Here is a 21662-nt window from a genome sequence, read left to right on the forward strand (position 1 = left end):
GGCATGACACAGAGAGACTGAGTCAAACGCTTTGCCATTATTTAACTTAGATGAACTGTTCCTGGCCCCTGGAGCCAATCCCCAGGCAAAAGTCTGTGACGACCAGTCTGGCCCCATCCTCACGCTCCTTCAACTCTGTCCAACAAAGTTAGCATATAGTAAAATGTTCATCATTTCCTAATTTTGTATTATAAAATGGAATTAGGAACATAAATAGTAACAAGTAGCAAAACCCCAACCCTATGTAGGACTATTATCCTCTCAGCCACCTCTGCGTAGGCCAGTAAGTTTGGAAAGTTTTTCACAGTTTTCAAGTTTCAGTGACTCTGCTTTCTGTTTCAATCGTTCATCTCTGTATAATCCTGCCAAATTTGTCAATTCCGACTCTGAAAGATAAAAGAGGTAACCAATTCATCAAGAGAGCTGGAGCTCCGTTGTTTCATTTCAATATTTCTGGAATCAAAGCTCCTTTTACTTTATTTAATGCTTTATCTTTTAATTAAAGTTAAGAAACATTTACTCATGTATTCAAGAAACACGTCTTAGGCACTGGACCAGGTGCTGAGGATTAAAGGACATCTGCGATCCTGCAGTCCTACAGTATCTGTGCTCTCTTATAAAAGTACTGGTCTTAGTCCTTATCAATAAAACATTTGGCACCAGACTTAGGAAACCTGCACGTGTGCAGTAAGAGGAGCCTTCTTCACAGCCTTCCCACCAATGGCATTCCGATGGCAGTTGGGAGAGAATGGAGTCCAGTCGCCTGTTTCTGTCGTCTGAAACAGACAGCTGCTCCATTCTTTCCCCCGCGTTACTGCATCGTAGCTCGCGGGTGCTGACACAGAGCCTGCCTCTGGTGAGGATGCTTCCACACAAGCCCAGCCTGCTGCCCGCTCTCTTCATTCCCTCCCCACGTGTAGGGTCCCCAACTCAAAGACCAAAGGCAGCTGGGCTCTTTTAAAAGTGAAATCATCTGGATCCAGTGACCTTTGTCTCCTTGACTAAATGAATTTCATTTTCTCTTTGTGGCAGAGAAGGTCATTCTATTTTTAACCAGAATATAATCTCTGCTGTGTTTCCTGACTCAACAGCGGTTTGGCTGCCTCTATTTTTACTCTTTTGTGATGTTTCAGAGACGTTCTTAGGGAGGAATGCTGAAAAGCACCTTCAGAGACGTGCTGCATATTAACAGGATGGCATGTTTGGACAGGGAGTGTGGCTTCTGAAAGCCTCTGACAGCAGGCAGCTACTCAATGTTTAAAGGACCATACTTGTGAAAATGCTATTTTAATCATTTTGAAATATGCCTATCCACCCTTAATCATCTTGCTGACAGATTTTGTTTTTTGTGGTGGAACGAGAGGTACCTGTCTGATTAATCAGCAACTCACCTGGAAACAGGAATTAATATTTAGCTGGGGGAACAATGGCATTGCTTTCCGAATACATTTCTACCAACACAAAACACTGGCATTTCTGCTCACAATGATTCTATTTACACCAAGTAAGGCCCAAAGTGCAGATTAAGTGTAGGACTCCAGGGTGAGGGATGGATATGCATGAAAACCCCCCCTTTACAATGGGGGCTGCAGAGCCTGGGCTCTAGCCCAGCAGTTGCTTGGCAAGCAGTGGGTCTCCCAGGCTGCAGAACGATGTGCTCTCCCCCGCTTGGCGAGGCTGCCTTGGCATGGCCATCCTCGCAGGTGATGGGGCTTCGTGGAGGATCAGGTGCGCACCTAAATGAAAGCTCTCTGCTCTTGCATCCTGCCCAGAGCTCGGCACTAACTTCACATCTTGGGCTTCTTTGGCATGTGGGAAGCCTGTTCAAGAGGCCTCCTTGAAATCAGTCTATGCCTTTAGTCCTCTGGAGCCACAGACAAGATTCTGTCGTTTTGCTTTTCCTTGAAATTATTTCTTTATATTTTTTGTTTACTGAACTTTTCTAAATGCCTCATTCCCTGAAATCCCATTCCAGGAAACATTAAGGGCTAGTGATTCTTAATATTTTCTATTAATACATTGAAGATCACTATAACAAGTTGATGAACAATAACTGCTTTTCTCAAAACATCACGTTGCTTTTCACAAAGCTCACTGAAACCAGGTCAGAGACCCCTGTTCCAGACGAATGAACTTGCACAAGTCCAGTGTTTTGAGGAACCATGTCCCACGCTCCCCCTACCGTGCTTAGAGAAACTTCTCTCCAAACTCCCAGTGAATCCATTGAAGGGTGAAACTTCAATGAACAAAGGGTCAACTCTAAGACTATGTTACTTTTGACAAGTTCTGTTAATATTCAATAACTTCTAAGTAACTAAAAAAAAAAAAATCCTCAGGAGGGGCAGGATTAAGAGAACACCTTTTCTTCTTAGCAAGATGTTCCCCTTGCCCTGAAGGACAGTGTCACAGATGGACGAGCAATGAGCCTTAAAGGTAAACAGACTCAGGCAAATTGCCAAGACAGGCAAGTCCCAGGGCCTCTCCCCAAAACACCCTGTATAAGAGCCCAGATTGGAGTTTAGACAGCAGGAAGACTCCAACAGACCCCAACTAGCCTCGTGATGCAGCCCCAAGAGACAGAGCTGCATCCAGTCTGCAGTGCCAAGCCAAGCCAAGCCTGGACTCCACCAGGAACCGGGCACTTACCACGTGCCAGACACTGTGCTAGGAGTTATAACCATACCATCTTCTATAATCCACAGAACCTCTCTAGACAGAAGTTAATTCTATCCCCATTTCAAAGCCTAAGCTTCTACCCACTCTGTTACCCTGCTTAAGGGCACAGAAAGAAGTGCCAGGATCTCAGCTCAGCTTGGCTAGGCCGGGAGACAGTTCCTGCCTACACTTTTGTCCAGTTCAGCTGAGTGGCATGGCCACTTCCCCCGGCATCAGGTTTATTATCTACATGCAGCTGTGAAGGAGTAAACAGGACAATTAGAGTTGATAGTAAGAGATTACTCATAAAAGTTCACCCAAATTAAGCATTCTAAGGGAGAGCAGAGCAAAGAAATGAACCAAAGATTTAAAAAGTCAATGGCTAACTTTGCTAAAAACAGTTTTCATTCGGTATCTTGCCAAGAGTGAACTTTGTTCTCAAATGGATTTATTTTTACAGCCTCCAAGTGCTATATTTAACCTTGTTGGCTGCACTTGCTGCTGGGTTGGGAGGGCAGATGCTGCCTGTTCTCAAATGGCACTTGGGTTGTGTGGAGGCTCCACACAGCCGCTGCACTTAAATGCCAGAAATAGATTTTTAAGGGGTGTGTGCTGATAACCCCCATTTGGAACTCGTGGGTACACACATCATGCTTAATCACTGGGTTTTTATTTATACCTGGAGAGTGCCAAAGCTCTGAACGAGGCCTCATGGGGATGGGAATGAAAGCTTGGACGCCACCTTCGGTGCAGTCCTTACCATGAGCTCCTTGCATAGTTCCCGAATCTGATTGCCACAGAGAAGGATGTAGGGTGTGTGTGTGCGTGTGCGTGTGTCTGAAGAATGTAAAATGCAGATTTTCATACAGTTCTTGCAGAAAGCAACAAATTCAAAACCCACCGAGGGCCAAGAACAATGGGAAATTTCAGGATATACACTGTGGCTCTCACCTGATTCGGACCCGTGTATACACTGCCTTTCAGTCTGAGGCCTTTATTCTGTTCCAAAATTTTTTTCTGGTTTTTGAAACTTGTAAAATCTAATTCAACAATGGGATAGGGTATTTCCTGACCCCTCAGTTTTATTTTAATAAAAATGGAATTTCCTCCTCCCATTTAACTCCCTCTTATATCCCAGAGTCATTGCTCATCAACCTCCTCAGGCACCGTGAGAGTGTGGTAGGGCTTTGCCCTACAGACATACAGGGGACAGACACGGTCCCTAACGGTTAGGGTCAGGACACTAACCTTGCCCTATTATTCATAACCCTCAGAATTTTCATTGTTTTCCAGTCCTAAGAATCGTCTCTTCAGAAGACATTTGCTAAGCAGCTGTTCTGAAGCAAGGACTGTGCCAGGGACCTGGGACACAAAATTAGTAAGACATGGTTCTTGTCCTCAGAGAGCTCTCAGTCCCACAGGGAAGACTGACATGTACCTATGGAACTCTAATACTGTGTGATCAGTACTATGTTAGGAGGATGAACAAAATGCTTTCAGAACACAGAGGAAGAAGAGGCTAACTTGGGGGTGGAGTTGGTAGTACACGATGGCTCATCGAGGGCTTAGCAGCGCTATGACCAAAGAGCTCATTTTACCAGACACTGTTAGGTGTTTAATGATACCCAGTAATCAGATTTTAAAAATGAGTCAGAATTTGCTTTTTAAAAATTAACCAAGGCCATTTTAGAAGATACAGTTACTAATGGGATGTGTGTGTGTGTGTGTGTGTGTGTGTGTGTGTGTGTGTGGAATTCAAATGGGATCAAAAGTGAAACTGGGGCCGACGCGGTGGCTCACGCCTGTAATCCTAATGCTTTGAGAGGCTGAGGAGGGAGGACTGCTTAAGGCCAGGAGTTGGAGACTAGCCAGAGCAAGAGCGAGATCCCATCTCCACAAAATATAGAAAAATTGGCCAGGTATGGTGGTGCGTGCCTGTAGTCCCAACTGCTTGGGAGGCTGAGGCAAGAGGATCACTTGAGCCAGGAGTTTGAGGTTACAGTGAGCTATGATGATGCCACTGCACTCTAATCCAGGCAATAAGGCGAGACCCTATCTCAAAAAAAAAACAAGTGAAACTGGTCCGGGTGCAGTGGCTCACTCCTATAATCCTAGCACTCTGGGAGGCCGTGGCAGGAGGAATGCTTGAGCCCAGGAGTTCGAGGTTGCAGTGAGCTGTGATGAGGCCACTGTACTCTAGCATGGGCAATAGAGCAAGACTTTGTCTCAAAAAAAAAAAAAAAGTGAAACTGTTGACTGAGAGACAGGGCTACCTGTGCTGCTGGCACTCCCTGGTAACACTCGCTAGAGCTATAGACCAGTGGCAGATATTGTCACCCACACTGTCTCCAGAGAGGAAAACAGGGTGGAAGGCCTGTTGCACCCACCCCTACTGAAAGGGCAGACCCGGGGGGTCACTTTTGCTCTGTGTGGCCACAGCCAACTGAAGGTGAGGGTAGGGGACACCTGACTCAATACCAGCAACCTCTAAACCTTTGGTCTGGTTCAAAAAGTTTGGTGGCTCAATCACATTTCCCTCCAGGGAATATGGAATTAGGAAACTTGGACCAAACCAGCTAGCACCAAGAACTTAAAGGGAAGGCTTGTGATGTAGAAAGAGGCCAATGACTGGTAGGGTGGGGGAATGTGGGAGAGTGACAAGGAGGGTAGCAACCATAGTAAACCATGTCAAACAGGAGGAAGGCAGTTGGCAAGGAGAGGAGAGTGGGGCAGATGGACAGAAAGAGGTAGAGACCAAAAGAGAGACAGACAGGTGACTAGTGCTGCTTAAGTTCTTAAGATTTCCAAGTCCTGGCCACATGTATCCTGTTAATAAACTCTCCACTCCCTGCCTTTTCTGGTAGTATCTGGAATGGGGCTCATTGCTGACTTTGTTCACACAAACAAGTTAGCCCAGGGCTAGGTACAGTGGCTCACGCCTGTAATCCTAGCACTTTGGGTGGCCAAGGCGGGAGGAATGCTTGAGGCTAGGAGTTACGACCAGCCTGAGCAACATTGTGAGATCCACTCTGTTTCTACAAAAAAATAGAAAAAATTAGCCAGCCGTGGTAGCACATGGTTGTAGTCCCAGCTACTTGGGAGGCTAAAGTAGGAAGATCACTTGAGCCCAGGAGTCTGAGGCTGCAGTGAGCTATGATCATGCCACTGCAATCTAGCCCAGGCAACAGAGTAAGACTCTGTCTCAAGAAACAAAAGAAAAGGAAAGAAAACAAATCAAAACGAGTTAGCCCAAACAAGGAGACTGGAGGGGTCAGGAAGCTGGAGATGCTGCTCATGCTGGGAATCAGGGCCACCAGCTAAAATTCTTTCATAGCATCTTACTTTGTTGTTTCTCCTTCCAACAGCTTGTCTGGATGTAATCGATGTAATCCTTCTCTATTGTCTTCTCCAGGTCACGCAGAGATGCTCCTCGGTAGGCCTTGTCAAAGTTTTTGTCCACAAAGTAAGGCACCTGCAGGTTCTGAGTTTCTCTAGAAATGGTATAGCCCAAGGCCCTGAAACAAAAGAGAGACTCGGGTTAGCTTGTAATATTTGGCAATACCACTCTCAGCAATGGCTTCACAGATATCATTATCATAATCACCTTTCCATAGGGCAGATGTAGATATCTTTTTCTAAAATACCCAACACTTATTAACACTTATTAGCAAAGTTGCAAATATAATATCATCATAATTGAGATTATGGGAGCATGTTCATACTGTGAATTCAGCTTCAGCATAAACAGTTTATTCTCTTAAAGGATTCACCTCTCTTATACTGCTTTCTATGCTAAAAGTAGAATGCTGAATGTTTTAAAAAAAACAATTTGTATGTTGTGGAGGACCTAGCATCATACCTGACAGAGTAGGCTATTGTAAATGCTGGTTGAATGAACTGATTGTTATAGCAAACTGTTTACAAAAACTAGATAGCCTGCATCAACCAACAACCAATTTTAGGATATAATAAAAAGTACTTCATACATAGCTACTAAGTGAGGACTGCAAAAAACTCAGACAAAAGAGTTCAGTGATGCTTCAGGGCTAACTCTCTGTGGATCCAACGCATCTGATGATACCTGGTGCTCAGAAACATTAAGAGGTGTGAGTTGACTAAATTCTAACCATAAGGAAGTATAGAGGGGAGCTCAAATTCAAGTTAAAACAATGTGACAGTAATGTGCAAAATCCAAGCTAGTTTTGTTAAAAATGGACAAATTCCATATTAAAGGAACTATACTTGGCCTTTCCCCAGCCCTCTCCTTTGATCTCTCCACTTAGGGATCTTGCCAAATATCTAAGAGCTCAGGCCATGACTGCTCCCACCTCACTGGGAAGGGATTAGCAGAGCAGGTCCCTGCTTGCCCCACTGGCCTGACAAGAAAGGAAGTTGAAGTACAATATGGAAAAACGTGGGAAGTTGGGAAACAGAGGGAATCAGGCCAATGTGACTTGATGGCAATACCTTTCCCTGAGTCTCAGTATCATTCTCTGTAAAAGGAAGATACTGATCTAGTCTACAGTGATCACCCACAAAGACTCTTCCTGCTATGTATTGTCCCATAGATTCACTTTTTAAAGGTTTTTGTCCACAAAACTATAATAATGAATGATAACTTATTACTCATTATTATTTTAAAAAACTAGTGATTCTCCAAATTTAGTGTAGACCAGAATTATCTGCAGGGCTTATTAAAACTCAGATTTCTGGTCCCCACCTCCAGAGTTTCTGATTTAATAAATAGAGAAGGGAGCCCAAGAATTTACATTTCTAACATGTTGTTAGTTGATACTGAGGACGGCTGGTCTGGGAACCAAACTTTGAGTACTGAATTAATTGAACTAATTAATTGAAGAAACAAAAAAATTCCCATCAGAGTTTCTAATCTACATATAATAATAAGCCTCACAATTAATTTCTATATTTTCAGCAAAGAAATGTGATACTATAGTTTGACTATATAGCCTTATTGTGAGTAAATGTCCCCTTCTTGCAATTTTTAAATGGAGAAGAATCACTGAATTCCAGTTACTATGCTCCCAGGGTCCAGTACTCCTATCACAAGCTCAGTAGGGTCCTTTCTAATGCTACCATGGTGTGATAACGATTTAATATGAACCTCAAGTTATTCCACTGATTCTTCAGAAACCAGTTATTGCTGTTCTGCAGCTGACCAGATGATGTCACTGTAGAACAAAATAATCCATCTCCTGAGGCGCACAAGAGGCTGCCTACAGTGTTTTCACTAGGATCCCTACTATTACTACCTCTCTGTTCCTTTAAACATAAAATCAGTGTTTCCTGCAGCAAAAGGTAAAATTAAATATTAGTAATGTATCAGCAAAACCTTCGAGTCTTTCGTTCTCCACATTGTTACTGAGAAAGATTATAAATATCTGACTTACGATTTATAGAATAGACTATATGGAGGGTTAGCAGCCAGCAGCTGAGTAATGACAGATACAATCACAATCACAAGAACTGGAAGCAGCTGAATAAATGCAGAATATGTCGTCTAAAAAAGAAAAAAATATTTGTTGTAAGTGTTCTTTGTTAACATAAAGCTTGGGCCTGATACAGCAGCTCACGCCTGTAATCCCAGAGCATTGGGAGGCTGAGGTGGGAGGATTTAATTGAGGCCAGTAGTTTGAGACCAGCTTAAGCAACATAATGAGACCCCATTTCTACAAAAAATAAGAAAATTAGCCAGGCACGGTGGCCCACGCCTATAGTCCTAGCTACTCAGGTGGCCGAGGTGGGAGGATCGCTTGAGCCTGGGAATTCAAGGTTAGTGAGCTATAAAGCTAAGACTGCACCACTCACTCCAGCCTGGGTGACAGAGCAAGAGCCTGTCTCTTAAAAAAAAACCAAAAATCAAAACCAAAAAGCTTATTTAAAAAAGATAGTTCCCCCCACGCCCCTGCCAAAAAAAAAAATACAAATTACCAGTGCATGCACAGGAGGGTCCCCAAAGCCCAAGACTTTTCTGGGAAGGCTGTACTTTTAGCATTTCCTTTGAGTATCATGTTAGTGCTTCAAAAGTTTCAGATTTTGGAGCATTTCAAATTTTAGATTTTCAGATTAGGGATGTTCTACCAGTAAGTATAATGCAAAATATTCCAAAATCTGAACAAATCCAAAATCTGAAATACTTCTGGTTCCAAGCATTTCAGATAAGGGATACTCAACCTATACCAAGCAACCCTTATTCTCTCTGCCAAGCAGGCTGAAGGAGGCCCACCAACAACCTGGAATGACACCCAGTAATCCTCCTGCAGCCCCTTTTTCTAAGACCAATGAAGCAGACACCTCTAGGTAAGTCTGCACAGGCTGTACCTCTCACAGGGGTGGGGCTCTAGGAGCCATGTCAGGATTATGCAACTCTGTGGCCTTGGCCACATCTGACTGGACTGGGGGAACATCTAACTCTTGCAGGGATAATCACATCCTCTCTCCTAGGAATTTGGGGTTGAGATTCATCACCTTTCACTGCTATGTTGTCACTTTTAGAAAGGACACGTCCTACTCTCAGGCACTGTGGACTAACCATTTGCAAGGAGTAGAACAAGCCAGGCTGCCTAAAGAAAACAAACTGTAGGCAAAGAATCATGAGAAAACTGGAAACAATCTGGCCCCAAAGATTCATGGAGAGCACGGCTGCCTGGAAGACTGACAGCATCCCAGGTCCTTGTCCATCTGAGGCCTTGTCCATCCTTGGTTCTTGTCCATCTGAGGCCCAGCTAGGCTTCTTGCCCTTTGAGCTTCATAAGGCTCCCTTGATCCCTTACCTTAAACACTTTTCAGTTCTGAATATTTTGTAGGGGGTTCTTATTTTCTGCAGTAAAGAAAACCTTGATCAAGACAGCCCAACAGGGAAACTGAGATCCTGGGATAGCCACCAAAGAATGGGTAGGGGGGAGGAGATGGCATTCTGGCCTATCTGTGCCAATTATCCAGCTCTTCTTACAGTTGCCTCTGTTTTCCTAAAGTACATTTTAGCAACACATCTCAAGTTTAACTTCTAAAACTTGATCATACACCATAAAGGTAGGCTCAGTACAACTGTTTATGGGCAACAGCTCTCCTCTTCTCCCTAGACACCTGAGGTTTATCTTCTTCCTCTTCCTTCCGTGTCTGTGTCCTTTCGTGTCGGTGCCGCTGGCGGTAATAGTGAGTGTCATCTGTCACATTTGAAAACATATGAATATTTCCTGGAAAGGAAAAAAAAATACTTAGCATTGGATATGGCAAACACTCCTTCCTTGCCTTTTTCAAGGTCCTTGTTCCCTTGTTTGTTAAGGATAGAGGATCGGCCTATTTTACCCAGTAGAAAAATAAGACAGTAGGTAAGCCAAATGAACCAGCTGAAGATAGATACGCTTAGCTCTGCTGACTTGATTTAAATAGTCCTCTGCAACTAGTAAGTGAGAGAACCCCAAAAGGCTGGGAGAGAGAGCACTGGGTCATGAATCCTATCTGGCACGCTCATGTCTGCTTCCATGCCCAATATCAAATTGCGTCACTGGGATCTTTTAATCGCAACTCACAGAATTCAATTTACTTCCTGGGCATTGAATTAGCCCAACTTCCAACTTGTTGGGGGGTACTTTTCTAACTCCTACCTTTGTAACTGCTATTTCATAATAATCATAATAGGAATTTTGTTCCTTGTTTATAAAGCACTTAAAAATACCTAATCTTCACAGTCACCCTGTGAAATAGGTATTATTATCGGCCCCATTTTTCAGGTGAGAAAACAGGGTCAGAGAGACTAAATGATTTGGTAAAAATTAGGCACAGCTGGAGGCTGGAGACTTGCCTCAAATTCCTGTTCAACTGATTCCAAATTCTTGCTGTTTCCACCATACCACTGTCCCTCTATTCATATCTTCAAACAGGAGCTTGCTGAGAGCCATAAATAAAGAAATATTTTTAAGAATGATAATTTTGGGATACTAACCTGTAGGAAAATGTCCTCCAAAGAAGACGTTGAATAGCTCTTCTGGAGTGATGTCAGCTTCAAAGTCCCTGTAATAATTATAAGGTCTGGCTTGAGGGGCAGTGAAAGTCACTTGCTCATCTCCATATTCATCATAGCGGAGTCTTTTGTCAGGATTGCTCAGGACTGCAAAGGCATTTCCTATCGCTGCAACCAACAAAAAGAAGCACATGAGCACACAGTCTTTGCTGTAGCTGAAGGTGACCATAGCAGCAGCAATGAAGAGCCCAGAGGTGATTGGTGCTAGACAATTTCACAGGGGCCCAAGGAGAGATGCTCAGACTGGAAAGTTCCCCAAAGTGCTTCTCTTTGAGGTTTTCCATGATCTAGTTTGATAAGTCAAAAACAACACTGGAATCAGAGAAAGTAAGAACTACTGCTGAGTGAGAATTAACTCCTAATCAACAGTCCTTGAGTGATTCCAGCTATCCTAGAAGCTAGGACCCCCCTCCTCCCTGGCCCAATTCGGGTTGCTAATGACCGAAAGTCCCAGACATGCTGGGGAAAAGCCCTCCAATGAAAATTCAATGAATTTTCATTCATCGAAAATGTGTTTTTACTTCATTTGAGAGCAATAGTTTACCGTTGGAAACAATTCACACATAAGTAGTGGTATTTTAATTTGAAGTCAGAAACAATTTCCTGAATTGTCCCCTGAAACAATCTTAGTAAAAACCCTCCCGCTGAGCTAAAAACAAAACTTTAGAAAATGGTCTTTTGAAATTAAGAAATGTATCTTCAATGTCTCAATGAGGGATCAGAGACTGACTAGATTAAATATGTCTACCATCACCTCTCCTCCCTACGCACAAATGTGCAAACTTTGCACAATTTTATTTAAACATGAAGTCAGTAGCACCAATCAATAGAAACCTCAAAAAAAGTCTTTTAAGACATCCCACCCCTACCTGTAATTCAGTCAACACTATCAGAAACACAGTCAGAAAGAGCATTTCATTATGATTCTTCTACCTAGGGAATTGGTAAATGTTTATAGCAATAAAACAACTAAGCTGAAAAAACAAAGGAACATAAAAAAAATTGCTTAAACATTCACACTCCTTGAAATCTAACAGATTTTCCAAAGAAATGTCATTAGTCTGTGAGAAACCTTTCATGAAGGTGTAAAGAGAGCTTAGGTTATCTACTTGTTTCCTTGGAGAAATTGTGGGGAGAACTAGATTTACAATGGCAAATCAACAAAGGTAGATTGCCCTCTGAGATGAATGTTGACTTTTAAAAATTTCTCAGATCCATCATTTTTTTACTTTTTCTTTTGAAAAATGTCAAACCTACAGAAAAGTTCAAAATAGTACAATAAACACATGTATACCCTTCACCTTGCCACATGTCACCCTGTGCATACTATAGTAACTACAAATTTCTTTTGCTGAACCATTTGAAAGTAGGCTATAGATATTATGACACTTCACCCCTAAACACTTAGGATATGACTCCTAAGAAGAGAGACATTCTTCTATATCATCATAATATTATTATCACAGCTAAGAAAATTAATACTATCGAATCCAATATATCCATTGTAAGATCCATGTATTGCATTTGGTTTTATGTCTTTCACTTTTTTTTTAAATCTATTAACAATAGAACAGTCCCTACCTTTTTTGTTTTTCATTATATTGAATTTTTTGAAGAACAGGTCAGTATTCTTTTTTTTTTTTTTTTTGAGACAGAGTCTCACTGTGTTGCCCGGGCTAGAGTGCCGTGGCATCATCCTAGCTCACAGCAACCTCAAACTCCTGGGCTCAAGCGATCCTCTTGCCTCAGCCTTCCGAGTAGCTGGGACTACAGGCATGCGCCACCATGCCCGGCTAATTTTTTCTATATATTTTCAGTTGTCCAATTAATTTCTTTCTAATTTTTAGTAGAGACAGGGTCTCGCTCTTGCTCAGGCTGGTCTCAAACTCCTGAGCTCAAACAATCCGCCCGCCTCGGCCTCCCAGAGAGCTAGGATTACAGGCGTGAGCCACTGCGCCCAGTCCAGGTCAGTATTCTTGAAGAATGTTTCATATTCTGATCATTTCCTAATCATTAGATTCAGGTCAAACATTTTGGCAAGAATACCACATAAGTGCTGTACCACATAATGTTATGTTGTCCGAGTATTGGTGATACTAAGCTGGATCACTTGCTTAAAGTGGTGACAGCCAGATGTTTCCATTATAAAGAAATTTTTCCCCTTTGTAAATCAATAAGTATTCTGTTGGGTGATAGTTTGAGATCATGTGACAATAACCTACCACTCAGTGGTTTTAGCATCCACTGATGATCCTCTTGCCTGAAAATGACTTCACCGTGGGTAAGGTTCTTAAAACTTGTATTCCTGTGTTGGGTTCAAAATATTTTTTAAGAGTACATTTCTGAAAATATCATGGAAATCAATGAAAAAAAGATTTGATCTATAACTGTATTTATATTTATTTTTTATTTTTTATTTTTTACTTTTTTGAGACAGAGTCTCACTCTGTTGCCCTGGGTAGAGTGTGATGGCATCATCATAGCTCACTGTAGTTTTAAACTCCTGGGCTCACGTAGCTGGGACTATAAGTGTGTGCCATGATGCCTAGCTAATTTTTTTATTTTTAGTAGAGATGGGGGTCTCACTCTTGCTCAGGCTGGTCTTGAACTCCTGAGCTCAAGTGAGCTCCCGCCTCAGCCTCCTAGAGTGCTAGGATTATAGGCGTGAGCCACTGTGCCTGGCCTATAACAATATTCGTATTCTTTATACACAGCTTTTTCTTATGAACATGTTAATAATAGGGCTTTCATGACCAAAGAGTTCCATGGTCAAAGAAGTTTGGGAATGTTGCATTAGGCCCTACTCATAAGCGGCCATCAGCAGGTAAGTTCCACAAGAGAAATCATCTGTTTCTTTCACCCTGGAACCTGGTCTTCAATAAGAAGACCTTCAAAAGGGTCTTCAATAAATATTTACTGAATCAATGAATAAATGGTTCCAAAAGGTATTACAAAGAAACCAAATATTTTTTTCCAAAAGAAATTAAGCTAAGTGGATAAAGGCCAGTAGCAGCTATGCTGATATTCACTGTTGAAGAGGTGTGGCAGCGAAAAAGGAAACCCTGCTTATGGCCTTATAAAACAACTATGGGGAAGGCTAAAAACAACTTGCTATGACCAACCATCACACGCGCAGCATTAAGCATTAGTTCAGGATCAGACCTTTGAAAGCATCTGTTGCTCCAGGAGCACAGTTCTTGTCAGGGTGAAATTTCAGAGCAAGTTTTCTGTAAGCTTTCTTAAGCTCTTCATCACTGGCATTTCGAGAAACTCCCAGAATTTCATAGTAATTTCTGCATTTCTTAATCCTAAAAAAAAATCAGAAATATGTATGTCTGTTATACAAAGTCCCCTTTTGTATAACCACAAGGTATTATTTTGCAAAGTGGAGGGCAAAATAATACATCAATCCTCATGCTAATCTATGAAACCCAAAACAAACCTACAAGAAAATTAGCGAACACATTAATGAAACATTCAAATTCATTAACAATGTCTTCCTCCCACCCAGAGCTTAATGCCTTTCCAAGTACTTTTACATCTACTATTTTACGCTTCCTATATGCTTGCAAGTGAGTAGAACAAGTATGCTAATCCTTACATCAAGGTTCAAGCTAAGATCCCGAGAAATGAACCACAGGACAGCAAAGCTAAAAGAAACAGTTAACCACCCCATTTGTTTACATTTTTCTCTCTTTTTTCTTTATAGCTATCTTTTTTAAAAAAGTTTTTAAAATTTATTGTTTTTGAAACAGAGTATATATATGGAGATACATATATATAGGGAGATATATACATATATATATATATGTATAAAAAACAAAGGCATCTTCAAAGGTGTAATCCTTCCACACTTTCATAATGTTCTCTCTGTTGGAGTTCTCTTCCGTATCTTCGACAATGCTTTCCATAGAGTACCACGTGTAATGAGCCTTAAAGATCTTTATGACCCTCTGATCAAGAGGCTGAATTAGAGTAAAGACATTGTGTTTATGGGCAAGGAGACCCCTTTGACGTCTTCAGTGTTTAACTCATGGGGTTCTGGGTGGTCACTCTCCAATATTGAAAGAACTTTAAAAAGGCAGTCCTTTACTGGCAAGGTAATTCCTGACTTTAGGGACAAAGCATCAATAGAACCAATCCAGAAAAAGGGTTCTTGTTGTCCAGGCCTCCTTGTACAACCAAAAGACTGGCAGCTTGCCTTAATCTATTCCCTTAAAGGCTCGGGGGTTAGCAGCTTTATAGATAAGGGCAGTCCTGATCACAAACCTGACTGCATTTGCACAAAACAGTAGAGTTAGCCTGTCTCTTCCTGCCTTAAATCCTGGTGCTCGCTTCTCTACCTTACAAATAAATGTCCTTCTTGGCACTTTTGGAATAGGGCACTTTTGTTGCACCAAAAACCTGTTCACGCAGACATCTTTTCTCCTCAATGATTTTCTTAATCGCATCTGGGAACTTGTTTGCTGCCTCTTAGTTGGCAGAAGCTGCTTTTCCTGTTATTTTGACATTTTTTTAAGCCAAACCTCTTTGTAATTATCAAACCATCCTTTGCTGGCATTCAATTCTCCAGCTTTAGATCCTTCACCTTCCTTTTGCTTTAAGTTGTCATATAATGACTTTGCTTTTTATCAAATCATATTAGAGTCTACAGGTATGCCTTTCTTACAGCAATCCTGCACCCACATAAAATCTGCATTTTCAAAACAAGATAAAAATGTATTTTCCAAAAAGTGTAAGGTTTTTGTACCTGCTGGCATAGCTGCAGTGACAGCTTCACAAATTTCCTTTTCTTTTTTTAAACATGGTCCTTACACTGGATTCATTTATCTTGAAATGGCAGGCAATTGCCACTGCAGACCTCAATGTACAGTACATATCAAGGAATTCAACTTTTTCTTGTAATGGCATGACTTTTCTCTGCTTATTGAGAGCACTTCCATATCACTAGTGGCACTTGGTATAGATCCCATGGTGTTATTCAAGGTTTATGGTATTGCACTAAACACAATGAAAAATCCTTGAGAACTGTGAGAGATCACTTTTTACTATAATACGCCATTTACGGGAGAGAAACTGCTCACATAGAGATGATTAGCATCACAGGGTGTTTTAAGTGGATACTCACAACACTTGAGCTCAGCACAGTAACAATAGGAAGTGGCTATGAAATTATTATAGTAGTACATACAACATATACTACAGTTAATTTTATGCAGTTATGATTTAATACTACATCTCTACATTCGTTTACATTTCTCTCAACTGCAAATGGTGCCATGTACAGCTTGTGATTGTGTATGTAAGTTTTTTTTGTTTTTTGTTTTTTGTTTTGAGACAGAGTCTCACTCTGTTACCCAGGCTAGAGTGCCGTGGCGTCATCCTAGCTCACAGCAACCTCAAACTCCTGGGCTTAAGCGATCCTTCTGCCTCAGCCTCCCGAGTAGCTGGGACTACAGGCATGTGCCACCATGCCCGGCTAATTTTTTCTATATATTTTTAGTTGTCCAATTAATTTCTTTCTATTTTTAGTAGAGACGGGGTCTCGCTCTTGCTCAGGCTGGTCTCAAACTCCTGAGCTCAAACGATCCACCAGCCTAGGCCTCCCAGAGTGCTAGGATTACAGGCGTGAGCCACCGCGCCCAGCCAAAGTTTTTTATTATTAATTCAATCTCCTTATTTGTTATAGGTCAACTTGGATTTTCTATCTTTTCTTGAGTGAGTTTTAGTAATTTTTATCTTTCTAGGAATTTGTCCATTTCATGTAGGTTATCTAATTTGTTGGCATACATAGTATTTTCTTATAATCCTTATTATTTTTGTTAAGATTGGTAGTGATATCCCTTCTTTCATTCCTGAATTTAGTTATTTGAGTCTTCTCTCTCTCTCTCTCTTTTGTTTTTTGTCAGTCTAGCAGCTAAAGGTTTGTCCATTTTGTTGACATTTTCAAAGAACCAACTTATGGTTTTGTTGGCTTTCTCTTTTGTTGTTTTTCTAGCCTCTATTTCATTCATTTCCACTCTATATTATTTCCTTTATTCTGCTTACTTGGGTTTAGTTTGCTTTTCTTTTTCTAGTTTCTTAAGGTAGAAATTAGGTTATTGACTTGGACTCTTTTTTAAAAAACAAGCATTTACAGATATAAATTTCCTTCTAAGCACTGCTTTAGCTGTATCCCATATGTTTTGATATGTTATATTTTCATTTTCATTCATCTCAAAGCATTTTCTACTTTTCCTTCTGATTTCTTCTGTGACCTATTTGCTTTTTAGGTATTTGTGGTTTAATTTCCACATATTTGTGAACTTCCCATATTTCCTTCTGTTATTTATTTCAGAGAACATACATTATATGATTTCAATCTTTTTAAATTTATTGAGGCTTGTTTTATGGCCTAAGAGATGGTCTATCCTAGAGAATATTACATTATCCTTGAAAAGAATGTGTATTCTATTGTTGGTAGAACAATAGATGTACGTTAATCTAGTTGGATTCCCCTGCCTCTCTTAAAGTAGAAGCAGGGCAGTCAGCTCACATTATACCCTAATTTTCCCCTTCTACCTAGTCTTCCCTCTGAGGTCAAGAAGCTACAGTGCTTCAATAATAACACTCAATACTTACATAGCACATCCTCTGTGCCAGGCACTCTTCTAAGCACTTTACATAAAATCATTCATTTACTTTCACCACATGCTCACCTTTGTACTCCAAGCAGCTGTTCCTCACTGTAAGTAGAGTTTCCCTCACCCTGCCGGGTCTGATTTCGTTCATTTTCAGACTTCTTTTCCTTTTGCGCCTTCATGCAGTTATAGCAACCACAAGGGTCATGACTCTCAGGAGGTCTGTCTTCTGGGTATTTGTTTCTTCTAACTGCATCAATGTAAGCTGCAAAGCAATAGCCCCTCCATTAGGCCTCCATGTGCCCCTGCAAATCAACTTTGCTACCTGCCTTAACTCTCTGGGAGACATGAGAAGTGAGGACCAGGCTAAGGATGTCATGCTGACTTTTAAGCATCTAAACAGGCCAGTGGCTCATGCCTATAATCCCAGCACTTTTGGAGGTCGAGGCAGGAGGATCACTTGAGGCCAGGAGTTCAAGACCAGCCTGAGCAACACAGAGAGATTCCCATCTCTACGAACAATTTAAAAATTAGCTGAGTGTGGTGGCACACGCTTATAGTCCCAGCTACTTGGGAGACTGAAGCAGGATGATGGCTTGAGCCCCTGAGTCTGAGGTTGCAGTGAGCTATGATCACATTACTGCACTCTAGCCTGGGCTATAGAGTGAGACCCTGTCTCAAAAAAAAAATTTTTTTTTTTACAGGCGCACACCTGTAGTCCTAGTTACTCAGGAGGCTAAGGTAAGAAGCAGGAGGTAGGAGGCATGAGGCAGAAGGATTGCTTGAGCCCAGGAGTTTGAGGTTACAGTGAGCTATGATCATGCCACTACACTCTAGCCTGCGCTACAGAGTGAGATTCTGTCTCAAAAACAAAAAACAAAAAAAAACACAAAAAGGCATCCAAACAAACATCTTCCCTGAGAAAACAATACAGAAAGTATAGGAAGCAACCAAGAAAAACTTATAAATGCCAGAAACATGAAGCACAATAATGTCCACCATACCTACAGCGGTCAGTCAGCAAAAAATCTTGACTCAGAGCCAGAAAAGAGCCTCAAGAAGCCTCTGCCCAATACCTGCCTTTAGTGCAGCATACATAGAAGCCTATTTCTCTGTGGTCCATAGTCAAAGTGACACTGCTGATAAAATAATATTTCTTGTTGCAATGTTTCCCACCCCTAAGATTTAAAGTAGAGAGGAGTTTAATGCTTTTAAACTAACAATTATAGAACTAATATGTACCAAGACACTTGGCTAGATAGACCAGGGGGATGTCTGGGTAAGACCTACTCCTGACCACAAAGAGCTTATAGTTTAATGGGAGAGGATTCAATAAATCCTAACCCCTGCAGACTGTGAACCCCTGAGCCCCTGTGAAGAGGATCATAAGCAATCCAATCAAAAAGGGAAGAGGGTTCATGTCTTGTCTGGAGGATCTGGCAAAGGCTTTAGAAATATCTTTCTTCTGCTTAACATTCCTCAGTGATTACCCACTGCTCCTTGACACTATTCCTCTAAGTCCGCCTGGCGAACTCCGAAGCATCCTTCGTGCCACCATATATATAACACTTTCTCCATGAAACCTCCCTTGACACCGAGGCTGTGTTGGTTGACTTGTCTGTGTGCTCCCCAGATCTCCGACTTTGCTGTGTAGCCCAGGACTTATTAGCCCCTGTTTTGTAATTGGCTGTTTACCTATCAATCTCTCTCAGCGGACTGAGAGTTCTGTAAGCTCAGGGGCCCGTGTAAGTCAAATCCCCGCTGCAGGATCAGCATAATGCGGGGTACGTAATATGCACTGGATCGACACTTTTTGCCTAACTGTAGGATGGGAAAGGCCGGCCTATCAGTCCTGATGCAGACTGGAGGGACAAGATCAAACCAGGACTGAAGGTCAGGTGGCCCAGTTAGGGGGAGGATAAGGGCCAGGTAAGCAATCTACGGGAGATGGCAGCGCCCGCGGGGCCTCCAGTCACCCTGGCACTGGCGGGGCCTGACCGCTGAGGGCCCTGGGCGGGGCACGGGAGGGGGCGGGGGCGGGGCTGGGGGCCAGAGGCAACAAGTCATCACCGGTGATTCTGGGCTCTTGGCCAGGTCCTCAGCCTCCCAGTTTCCGAATCCCAGCCCCTGCCCTGGGCGGTCCCCCACCCCATCCGGAATCCTACTCAGAGTCAGCATCTTCTCACAGGCCTCCATCTTTCACCTCAGGCCCAAGATCTCAGCTCTTATGCTCCTTCAGGAGCCCCATCCCTGCTCTCTCCCGATCGCCGCCCTGTCCCACCGTCCGGCCAGGACCTGATACCTTCGGTCCAGCGTTCCCCGCTGCCCAGAGTCGCCGCCATATCTATTCCCAGTCAGCAGGTCCTCTGAGCCTCCCCCACGCCCGAGGCTGAAAGAGAAGGGGGCGCGGAGCGCGGGGCACACTGGTCATTGTAGTCCAGTCCATATGTGCTGTCAGGGCACTGGACTACAACTCCCGGCAGGCTCTGCGCAAGAGGCCGTGGGGGATGCAGAGATGTAAAGGGGCTCGACCTTTGGCTGGGAGGCGTGTGGAGGTTTATTGCTGTGAGCTGACTGCTGCGCGGCTATTGGCTTTTCCTCATCTATAGAGTAGGGATAGTGGCTTCGGCCCCGCCTGACCCTGCGGACATCCAGGGAGGAGCGACTGAAGTCCTTCCTGGGAAGGATTTTGCAAAGTATAGGGTAGAGGGTGACAGTATGACCATTATTCCCCTCAGGGATGTCCTTTTTAAATATACACTAAAGCCTATTCTATGCAAAATCTGGGCTAGGCCCTGGAGATTCAGAGATGGGTTTGGGGGATGCCGACGCCAGCCCTGGGAAGCTTAAGAGCCAGGATTTACGGGGTTAAAGGACAGTCTGGGTTTGCCTCTCCTCCCTCAGGTCCTCAGGCACTGCATCATCAGAGCGACCACTAGGAGTCAGGTGTAGAGAAGGAAGAAAAGGACTGGTACTGGGGCTGGCATAAGAGCCCTTGTCTTTGCTGCTCTTGTCCTTTCTCCAATCCATCCTACTCAAGCACCCCCCAACACTTTTTCTTCTTTCTGGTTTCCTTAGCCGGTTCCTTTCTTTTCTGAAGGACCAGTCTCTAACAGTAAAAAGGAAATGAGGAAATATTCCTGCTGTTCCCCACTCTAGTTTACATGGAGGCTAGCAAAGAATAAAAGCAACTCTTTCTTCATGGCTACAGTGTCCTCCCTCGCTGACTCTTGCCTGCAGGTGTGTAGGTTGGGATGGCCAAAGATCATATCTATAAAAGGGAAAAATGATTACGTTCATCCCCAAACAAAAAATTACCTGGATTTCACTGAGACCTTAACCAAGAAGACCAAATCAATTATGGTATCAACCAGCAGCTACTTCGGCAGTTGGGAGGGGAGGGAAGTTGTGGAGAGGTATAATCCTGTACACAGACTGGAAGTGTCAGAGCCCCAGATAGCGCGCACTTCCAGCCTTTCCCTGCAGCCACGGCCCTGGCTTCCCGAACATCATACACTCAGAACTCTGAGAGAACAAGGCCTTTCAGTGGAAAAAGCACTGGCCCAGAAATTAGATAGAGGTTATAGTTGAGGTTTTGCCATAAATTATTGTGTGATCCTGACCAACTCCTTTTTCCTTCTCCTTTTTGACCTCAGTCTCTTCGCTTATAAAATGAGGTTGGGGGCTGGGGCATGGTGACTCATGCCTGTAACCCTGGCACTTTGGGAGCCCAAGGTAGGAGGATTGTTTGAGGTTAGGAGTTTGAGACCAGCCTGAGCAAGAGCGAGACCCCATCTTTACTAAAAATAGAAAAATTAGCTGGGCATCATGGTGCATGCCTATAGTCCCAGCTACTTGGGAGGCTGAGGCAGGAGGGTCCCTTGAGCCCAGAAGTTTGAGGTTGCAGGGAGCTATGATGATGCCACTGTACTCTACCAGAGCGACAGAGTGAGATTCTGTCTTAAAAAAACCAAACCAGGCCGGGCGCGGTGGCTCACGCCTGTAATCCTAGCTCTCTGGGAGGCCGAGGTGGGCGGATTGTTTGAGCTCAGGAGTTCGAGACCAGCCTGAGCAAGAGCGAGACCCCGTCTCTACTAAAAATAGAAAGAAATTAATCGGACAACTAAAAATATATAGAGAAATTAGCCGGGCATGGTGGCGCATGCCTGTAGTCCCAGCTACTCGGGAGGCTGAGGCAGGAGGATCGCTTGAGCCCAGGAGTTTGAGGTTGCTGTGAGCTAGACTGACACCACGGCACTCACTCTAGCCTGGGCAAAAGAGTGAGACTCTGTCTCAAAAAAAAAACAAAAAACCAAACCAAAACAAAAAGAAAACTTCCAAGGGGA

At 42.9% G+C, this 21662-nt stretch overlaps 1 protein-coding gene across 2 annotated transcripts; it reads right to left on the reverse strand.

The window, feature by feature from the left end:
* Positions 1-238: 238 nt before the first annotated feature.
* DNAJC18 (DnaJ (Hsp40) homolog, subfamily C, member 18) lies at positions 239-19714 on the reverse strand. 2 transcript variants are annotated; one of them, XM_012646330.1, is made up of 8 exons: positions 19619-19658; positions 17395-17581; positions 13859-14004; positions 10619-10804; positions 9760-9869; positions 8064-8173; positions 5998-6170; positions 239-386 (listed from the first exon to the last, which is right to left on the reverse strand). In XM_012646330.1, exons 1-8 carry the CDS (start codon positions 19656-19658, stop codon positions 262-264), a joined length of 1077 nt encoding a protein of 358 aa, XP_012501784.1. In that variant the 3' UTR covers positions 239-261. The 2 variants fall into 2 exon arrangements, with proteins under 2 accessions (XP_012501784.1, XP_012501785.1); XM_012646331.1 differs by lacking the exon at positions 10619-10804 and having other exon boundaries at positions 19619-19714.
* Positions 19715-21662: the final 1948 nt, after the last annotated feature.

Source organism: Propithecus coquereli, unplaced genomic scaffold (genome assembly GCF_000956105.1).
Source record: "Propithecus coquereli isolate 6110/MARCELLA unplaced genomic scaffold, Pcoq_1.0 Scaffold242, whole genome shotgun sequence".
Lineage (NCBI taxonomy): Eukaryota > Metazoa > Chordata > Mammalia > Primates > Indriidae > Propithecus > Propithecus coquereli.